Raw genomic sequence first — 9,091 nt, 5'->3', positions numbered from 1 at the left:
TGGAGAGGTTGTTTTGTGGGCACACACAGCCCTCTGTGTGCCACTGGAAAGCTTTTACCAGGCAAGTACTGGAGGCACCCTTTGGGTATGAACCTGTAATAGCTCCCCTGTTAACAAAGGTATGCAAACACTGGGACAAAAACTTAATGTCATATTCCTTCTTCTCCTAGTTTACTATTATAAGTACAGGTAAGAAATGTTAAGAACTAAAGTTAGGTATCTGTTTTCTAAATAACTGTGTGGTGAGAGGAAAAGGTTCCTCGCAATAACACTGCAGGAAGCTCCTAGTTTGATTTAGATTGAGTATGTCAAAGAAGTCCCTGTAATATCTTACCTTCTCAGATCTCTTCAGTGTTCTTTCTCTATCTGCCCAAGCACTCTAAAATGAAATGAAACATGAAATCAGACTGAGGCTGTGGAGATCTAAAGCAATTCCATTTCTAGCTGCAAAAATCTCTCTTAATTGCAAGCCCCCAGTGGGTGAAGCTCCTGTTGCAGTCCCACTTCCCTCATACTCCCAATCCCACCTTGTGCCATGTCAATTGACTTAAGCAAACAGCCATTCCACCACATTGTACAGATACAAGCACTGGAAGATGGGGACATCCTGACACATCAGATGCAGTTGAACGCTATGTGGATAACGTACCCGAAGTGCATCCATCAGGTCTGGCTGATCCATGAGTTGAGGGAAAGTTGCTAAAATAGGACTACAGATTAAATCTGAAACAGAAAACAAACACGTTCAAGGCTAAGGAGGAAACAGGATGGTTCTAAAGGTATCAACACATCAAGTTATACAGCACATTCCCTCCCCTCAGATTATTCCAAAGAGTAGATTAGCTGTAACGGTACTCCAGAGCAGTGGGAAAGGTAGAACAGCTCTCTAACAACATCCTCTGTAGCAAGCTCCCAGTGGCTGAGAGACAGTTAATTGGGAGAGGAGAGGCACAAACCCAACTGGTTTACTAGAAGCCAGAGACCTTTCAGGTTTACCCTGGGGACAGGCTGAGGTGGGTTTCCTCATTTCTACACCTGTCTTTTTTAAAACACCTGGAACTGGGCTGTTGGTTTGGATGTTATGAATAAACACACTCATTCTGCCTTAACGTGCCTTGTCGGGTGTTCATAGAATCACAGCAGCAACCAGGCTGGAAAAGACCTTGAAGATCACCAAGTCCGTCCCTCCATCAGGAGACCAGCCCCCTCCTGGCTCCATCCTCCTGTCAGGCACTTGCAGAGAGCGATCAGGTCCTCCATGAGCCTTCTCTTCTCCACACTAAACCCCCAGGTCCCTCAGCCCTTCCTCGTCACACTTGTGCTCCAGGCCCTGCTCCAGCTCCGGTGCCCTTCTCTGGGGCACCAAAGGGTTTCAGGTAACTGGGTAAGGAGCAGCACAGTACTTTGGCTGAAGGGGCACATCTCAAAAGGCACCGGGCTTCTGCTGGGTCTCCTGTTGGAGCTGAGCTGCCTCCCCACAGCAGGCAGGAATCAAAGCTCTCTGTGACAAGGCACAGCAAAACTCGAGCCTCAGAGGCACAGTGGTCCCGTCCTGTCAGCATTTAGTTAATGAGATTTGGGAGAAGATTCCGAGAGGAGCAAGTGACAGGTGACAGAGTGTAATGTTGGTTGAGGTGTTTTCTTTCTCTTGTCATTTTAAGTATTTAAGTTGTTTCTTCACGTTGAAGTTGGTGGGAAGTTTAGTAAACACCATTTACTGATAACGTTGCAGGGAAGCAAGTCGGATCTGATCGCTTCTGTGAACTGTAACAGGCATTTTAAGATGCCTATTTCTGAAGTGGTGGCTGGTTTTGAAGTAAGAAAGATCTTCTTTTCTTACACTAGAAAACCAGTAGACAATGGCTACCAGAACAACGTCTGAAATGCTGGGGTAAACTCATTTCAAACGAAGTCTGAATCCAAACAGATGCAGTTTAACTCCAGGACAGGCCATCAGCCTCATCTGGTGTCCTACATTACGAAGATCAAACCAAGTAAGTTCAGCAGTTCAAAACTGGCCTTCAATAACTGAGCATTTTAGTGTCTCCATGATGAGTCTATTAAATAAGGCATTAATTTAGGAAAGGGGCTGACTCCCAGGTACTGAAATCAAGTATACACAGGATGTACATTAAAGGTCAAGAAAATCAGGAAGGGAGTTAAGTTCTGAGCACCTTTGATAGATTATTCTGTAACTCAGATACCTACGTTTGGCTAAAGATTGCAAGTTTAAAACGTTAGTAAGTGCATGAGCAAGTTTATTTGCCCTAGGAATGGGTGATACATAATTCAGTCTGGAGAAAACACAAACAAACCACTTCACAGCACCAATATAAATTCACCTGTAGCACAGTTAGTAATTTTTCCCTATTTCAAATTGATTTTAAGATGGAGAAGACTATAAACTATTACAGTCCTCTTGAAGGGAAGATGGGGAAGGAGTAAGAGAGAGAGTTGTGAAATCAGCACAAGACACCAAGTTCTAAACCCAGACCTCTTCCTCTTCTGTCTCTCCCTGCTGCATCAGCCAAGAAGTAAATAGCAATTAAAACACCCTAAAGAGGATGACTTGGCCTCAAGGACATAAACATCCACCTGAGCTCCTCTATAACCCAGAACACGCATACACTGGAAGTGAATGAGTAAACCTGTGTGCAGGTCTCATCTCTCATTGCATGGGTGGTGAAAACGAAACATCTTCCAAATAATCCTTTACCTTTATTTGCTTTTTATTTACTTAGAAATAACCCTTTACCAATCCAAACAGGCTTTTTCAAATGAGAATTTCACTCTAAGCACTTCATTTGCTACATGAACTGATGTCAAACAGGGCAGCACAGTCGATATGAGTTAAAATATCACTAGTTTGAAATGCAAACAGGCTTCCCAGCAAGAGGCTGTTCTCTTTTGTCAGCTGCACAACAGCTTTGTGTTTGTCCCCACAACACCTCCAGTCTGAAAGTCAAAACACTGAGCTCCACAGGAGCAGTTCTTACCTGTGCTTTGCAGGCTTATTCTGTCTTTCAGGAGTGCATCACCAAGGATTTGTCGATAGAATATCAGGAGATGGATGTAGCACATGCTGCCAATTAGTGTTTCTGGGAGCAAACTGGAGGAGAACAACGTGCAGTTGAGATTGTTAGTGAAGACTGCTCCTAGGAAGCATTGTTCATGGGGGTAAGGATGGCTTCATGGGGGTTATTATTAGCTCATATCGGCATCTCCATGAATCTATCACAACTTTTGAAGGTGCACATTGATACAGCTACAAGAGCCAGGCTCCTGCTGTTGCTGTTTTCGCTCTTACCTAAACTTAAAACCTCTTTGTTTGTGCTCAGTAAAATAGCTCAAAGCATCAAACAGAGATCAAGCACAACATGCAGGTGACATGATCCTCACATTTTCCCATAGCCAGTGTTCCAGGGAAGGGGACCACTCTAGGCCATCTGGAGTATTTTCCCATTTCATGGCAGCACTCCTGAATACTTACTTCAGGATGTCTTTTGACTGCACACTCAATGACCTCAGTTTCAGTAGCAGCACAGGCTGTTTCTTGAGTGCTATGAACTGATGGAAAACACCACTGCCTGCTTAAGAAATAAATATGATGTGAAGTCAGCCAATTTGAAAGAATATTAATAATTATATTATAATTACATCACTACTGCTTCCAGGTGAAAGCCACAGCTGCCCTCATCTAAACACAAGTGGTGTCTCACGTGAACCACCTCTTAGTGGAGCTTTATTCAGCCCCCCAGGGAAGAACCAGTACAGATGTTCTGCAGCATATGTGTGCACACATGGAACTTGTGCAGAAGTGACAGGGCATTGATGCTTGGGAACTGCAGAGCAGTGCAGCTGCTGAGCCTTGTACCAGCCATCACCCCATGGCCACGAACTGGTAACTGCAGTTCAAGAAACAATAAATACATTTCTCAGAGCTAACCCTCAACCTGCAGACTCTGGAATGACAGGAACGGCAGCACTGGCACACAGTTCTGAAGCCCACCATAACAATCATAGAACCATAGAATCACAGAGTGGTTTGGGCTGGAAAGGACCTTCAGGTCATCCAGTTCCAACCCCCTGCCATGGACACCTCACACTAGAGCATGTCACCCAAGGCCCTGTCCAACCTGGCCTTAAACAACTCTCTCTTGCACAAAATGAGAACACCCAAACCAAAAGCAGACTGTGGAGACTGCATGGTAATGGGAGATAATGAGAACATGCTGTAAAATAGGTACAGCATTTGTTGTGTGGTTTCTTTTATATAGTGTTGAGGAGAAACCATACCTCTTCTTGATATTGATGGGTCAACCTCGACACCTCTCTCACAGGGAGTCCCACCATTCAGCGGCAGCTCGTACATCCTGTGGAAGAAGAGCAGCGTGGTTGAAACAAAAAGGTGTGAGGAGGTGTGAGAACAGCACAACCTCTGAGAAAGGAAACCTGCTGTCAAACAAAACCCGACCCAGTGCTTGGTGTTATGCCTCATGTTTGCCGTGAAATGACTGCACCTACTTAAGTAACCAAACCTCAAATGGTAAGTTTGAAACGAGTTGCTTATTTTGTAAGAAATGAGCAACACTGATTCTTTCCCACAGGACACAAATATCTTTCTTCTATGAAATTTAGCAATTGTTTCACCATGATGTTTTTGAGGAGTGGTGTATGTAGCACATTTGAGACATGGAAGATTTAAACCATTGAGGAATAATGTCATCCCAGTTCTGTCACGAGTAAGTCACAGAACATACATGGGGGGTGGAAGCAGGATTCTCACCCAGTAGCCTAGATTACACCTGCCCCTACCAGTGTGTAAGTATGAAACAGGAACCTTACTCCTACTTTAAAATATATGTATATACATAAGTATATATATATGTATATACATAGAAGTGTATACATATAAGTAAATACAGCAAGAGAGAGAAGGAAAACAGTAAACTTACTTGGCAGGAACAGGCATCCCATTAGAAGTGAAAAGCTTCAGGAAGGCCCATCCACAGCTCATCTCTCCTCTTTCACCTGTTGACTAGGAAAAAAAGGAGAAACTAGGTCATTGGAGCAGCTAAACCATGATGAGTAACTGAACCACAAACAGTTATATAGAATAATCATATAAAAATCATAAAAATGATAAAAGCCCCACATCTGTGGTAAGCAAACACTGCCTGTGGCACATTCACAGGTGTTTGAAGGCATTTACCAAACAGCAGACACAGGTGACCATCCATGAAGATATTTAAGAGACAAGGATTTATAAAGCCAAGAAACACACCTTTAAGGGAAGCCCAAAGCACATCAAGAATTGGTCTTTTGCAATCACATTGATGAGATCTTTGGCAGACTAACAGAAGTGATTTCAGTGAGTAAAGGCACATTCATGTCCACTAGGCAGAAAGTCTTTGATTCTCTAAATATTGACTAGAACTAAAAAGTCCAAACCCAACATCTCTCTCTCAGAAGCCAAAGGAAGACAATCTTACAGCAAGCTAGGCAAAGCTCAGCCAAATTCCCATTTGGATCCCACAGTTCACTGCGGGGATACTGCAGCTTCATGTCTGCTGTGGGGCAGGTGGTTCACTTGATAAACTGTGCTTGGCATGATTTATGCTGCACCTTTACACACTCACATTGCGAATGTAAGTGATGCCAAGTTCGAACAACAGACCAATGTCTGCAGCCAGGGAGTTGGACCTGACAAAACAGTCTCCATCCAGCAAGCTGGGTAGAATGCCTGTTACCTAATACACAGAGAGGGAAACAACAAGGAAAGTCAATGTATCTATCAAAAAGAAGCAACTCTGCTTTTTAAAGGACACTGAACACGTCACCTCATTTCATATCTCAGAAACAGTCTATTGCATATAAAAGAACATGATGAGCAGAGAAGCAGTTTCACTTGAAACCTTGCTCCTTTTCTTCTTTATCTTACCATGAAACATAGTTCTGCTACCAAGGTAATTTTGTGCTATTAAAGACAATTAAACACATTAACAAGCTATTAAAGAACTTTTGATGTCAAAAAGCACTTCATTCCCTCCAGGAACACAGCGACAACTGGGGTAAAACATGACAGTACTGCTGTGAGTGTGGCCCTGCACAGCACCTGAAACCTGGCACAAAGCAGGTACTGTCTCTGTAATGAAATCAAGCAGAAGCTCACATGCAGAGTGCCTGGTCTCACTCTTCTCCATGAACACCATGCACCATGTGCCTGATCCTGCTCCAACATGAACCAGGGCCACCAGCACCAGTCCCTCCCACTACTTCTCCCTCCCCCAGCTCTTCTCTCCCAAGTGTTTTTGCTGAATCACTTGGTTTAGTTTGAATTCATGCACTTCAGCGCATCGTTTCTACGTGTTCATTTTGGTTGGAGGATGCTTTATTTCAGTGTAAATACCAGAAGTAATAGCTGTCACTAAGTAAGAAGTTGTACACAGGCAGTTCCTGGCTGTGTCACTCCCCGAGGGAGGCACCTACCTTTGGAGAAAAGCTCCAGGTTTGAGGGTTTTTAGGTTGCCACGTAGCCCTCACTGTATGAATGTTACTCAGCACCTAGAGAATTACAGCAGTGACAAAAGCTAAGACCAGTTTACCTGGAAAGCTGTGCAGCTGTAAGAAAATGCAGGATTATCCCAGATTAATCCCACCTTGCACACAACAAATAAAATCACACTTTCTCTTCAGCTTTATCAGACGGTTTCAGTTTAAAGGGCTACAGAGGAAGATTTCTCTGGAGCCATAGAGGGCTTTCCTTTGTATACAGCAATAATAATCCCTTTGCCCCCAAGAGGGTTCAGGGCAGCTGCAAGAAAGCTGCTTAGATCCTATCGAAGTTAAGTTTAGAAAAGCTGTTCCACTCGGAGGAACACGCCGGATCAAGGGCAGGTGGGGGAATCTGAAGATGCCCGACCCAGCTGTGTGCAGGCTGGTCTCAGGAGAGAGATGAGTCCAGAAACACTCATCTCCACAAACAGAAGGGACAAGGAGCCACAATGGCAGGAGGGGGAACCGAAATGATGGACTCAGAGAGAGGGAGCCCCCGCCCCAGCCCCTCCCGGAGCTGCCCAGGACAGCCCCGGGGCCGGGCGCGACTCTCGCGGTGGTGACTCAACGGGAGCTGTATCACCTACAGCCCGACAGGGGCTGCTGCCGCGGGGTGAGAGGCTGCTGGGAAGAGGAAGGGCGTTTTGGGACAGAACATCACTTACTATGGCATGTTCAGGGAAGAAACCCAAAGCAGGAAAAGGGAGGGATCGAGGTGCTTTGTGGAGCAACAGGGGTGGGAAACAAAAGCGATAGGTACACGTCTGGCCCTGCCCTGTGCCTGATCAGTGCTGTCTGTCCTGTTTTCTCATTCAGCCCCATTTATAACTACTTGTCTCTGTTGGAACTAAATGATCTCCAAGGTCCCTTCCAAACCATTCTGTGATTCTCTATTCTGTATGTGTGTGTGTGGACATTCAGGTGCCAGGGGCCAGCCAGACCTCAGGCCACTGTATCTGTGGTGGCTGCAAGTGTGTGATCACAGGCAAGTATCAAACCAGACTGATCAGAGTGAGTAAAGCAGGGTGGGAGGCAGATTGTGTGTGTCTGAGTGAGACCACTGGAGGAACTGGCTACCAGAGGAACCAGAGCACAGAAAGATCCACATTTCAGCAAGACTCAAGTTCTTGATTTCCTCAAGACAAAACAACTCACCCGGTTGCCATCGAAGAGGCAGAGTCGAACGTGCCTGCTGAGGACCTGTATGCTGACTCCTGGGAGGGGAATCATTTTACAGCCACATAAAGTTACAACCAGGGATACTCGAGTTGGTCTGGGAGAGATCTGAAATACAAACAGGAGGGTTAAATCTACGGGGTTCTCCTGCACGTGGCACCACTCTGTGCTTATCTACTGAGATGATCAAGTGCAGTGTTCACTGGACTGGATTCTTCTAACCACAAAGCTTGTGTAGTAGCAGCAGCAGCAGCGAAATTCCTTCATAAGCCTTTAGTTCTCTTCTAAGGAGACTCCTACAAACCCACAAACTTAAGATGAAACCCAATATGACAATTTGTACCAATTTTCTGCTATTGGCGGGCAGGAATTGTCAACATCTACTGCCTAAGGACCCTGGGTTGACACTGAAATCTGTCCTCTATTTCACAGCTATATCTACCCACCAACATCAAATATTGCTAGCAATTCCCCTCCAGAAGCACCACAGTTTCTTCCCAGCAATACTCACAGTATCTTTTTCAGCATTCCACACCAGGTCTTTGAAAGCCAGTTGTGATGGAGTAAGTTCAGGCTGCAGAAAGTGACTTGCTCGAAATTGATTGCCTACAAGAAGAGCAAAAATTCTTAACATTTTTTATGATCTTTATTGCCACAAACTGAACAACACCCCAAAATTCAAGTGTGGCTTAAGTCCATTTGGATATTTGACTGGTCCAGACAAAACTACAGAGGTATCTTCTACAAGCACCCTTTGAAAAGGCAACTTTTACTGTTTGTAAGTATTCTGCAGTGTTTTATTCCAGAAGCTATTGATTTGAAACAGCTTGATATAAAAAGACTAACAAAACATGAGATGTGTAATATATTTAAATGGTAAAGAGACTCCAGAAGATCTCTGAGAAAAAGGGAAGATCAAAAATCACCATTTTTTGCAGTGCCAACAGGAAGCTTCTTCCAAAGAGGAAAATCTTTGAAATCCATCAGGAAATTTGTCATTGCCTCCATGTGGTTGGGATTTCACATATAATTAAACGTAACAATAAATATAAATTAAAACTTAATGGAAGAAGAAAAAGCCTTTGATACATTTATGGGTCAGATATAGTCTGTACAATTACCCAACTACAATTAAGCAATACTGAGTGGAGCCCAACAGGCTGTAACCAGGATAAGAAACTCTCCACAGATGCTTGAGAATCCTGCACTGGAATTGTGGTGAGAAAACCTTAAATATTCACCTTCCTCCAAGAGCTGGAAAAGTGTGGACAGGCGGAATCCTGCAGGAACAGCTCCTATGGTTGTCAGTACCTCTACTGTGTCGTTCTGGGAAAAAGTGAAAGAAAAGCAGTATTTGTAT

The 9,091-nt window shown here is 44.3% G+C and overlaps 1 protein-coding gene across 1 annotated transcript in view; it reads right to left on the bottom strand.

Annotated features, from left to right (window-relative positions):
• Window positions 1-334: 334 nt before the first annotated feature.
• NPHP1 (nephronophthisis 1 (juvenile)) overlaps window positions 335-9,091 on the bottom strand; it is a gene marked incomplete at both ends in the record, with an annotated part of 12,337 nt that continues 3,580 nt past the window's right edge. Inside the window, 11 exons of the mRNA XM_010022111.1 lie at window positions 335-379; window positions 650-723; window positions 2,997-3,109; window positions 3,491-3,587; window positions 4,297-4,373; window positions 4,956-5,038; window positions 5,640-5,750; window positions 6,490-6,564; window positions 7,711-7,839; window positions 8,243-8,337; window positions 8,973-9,057. Coding sequence (XP_010020413.1) covers window positions 335-379; window positions 650-723; window positions 2,997-3,109; window positions 3,491-3,587; window positions 4,297-4,373; window positions 4,956-5,038; window positions 5,640-5,750; window positions 6,490-6,564; window positions 7,711-7,839; window positions 8,243-8,337; window positions 8,973-9,057 — 984 coding nt within the window. The remainder of the gene's footprint in view (window positions 380-649; window positions 724-2,996; window positions 3,110-3,490; window positions 3,588-4,296; window positions 4,374-4,955; window positions 5,039-5,639; window positions 5,751-6,489; window positions 6,565-7,710; window positions 7,840-8,242; window positions 8,338-8,972; window positions 9,058-9,091) is intronic.

The sequence above is a fragment of the Nestor notabilis genome, unplaced genomic scaffold (assembly GCF_000696875.1).
Source record: "Nestor notabilis isolate BGI_N333 unplaced genomic scaffold, ASM69687v1 scaffold34619, whole genome shotgun sequence".
In the NCBI taxonomy this organism is placed as follows: Eukaryota; Metazoa; Chordata; class Aves; order Psittaciformes; family Psittacidae; genus Nestor; species Nestor notabilis.
Note: the sequence above shows the minus strand (reverse complement) of the source record. Positions and strands in the feature narration are given on the sequence as shown.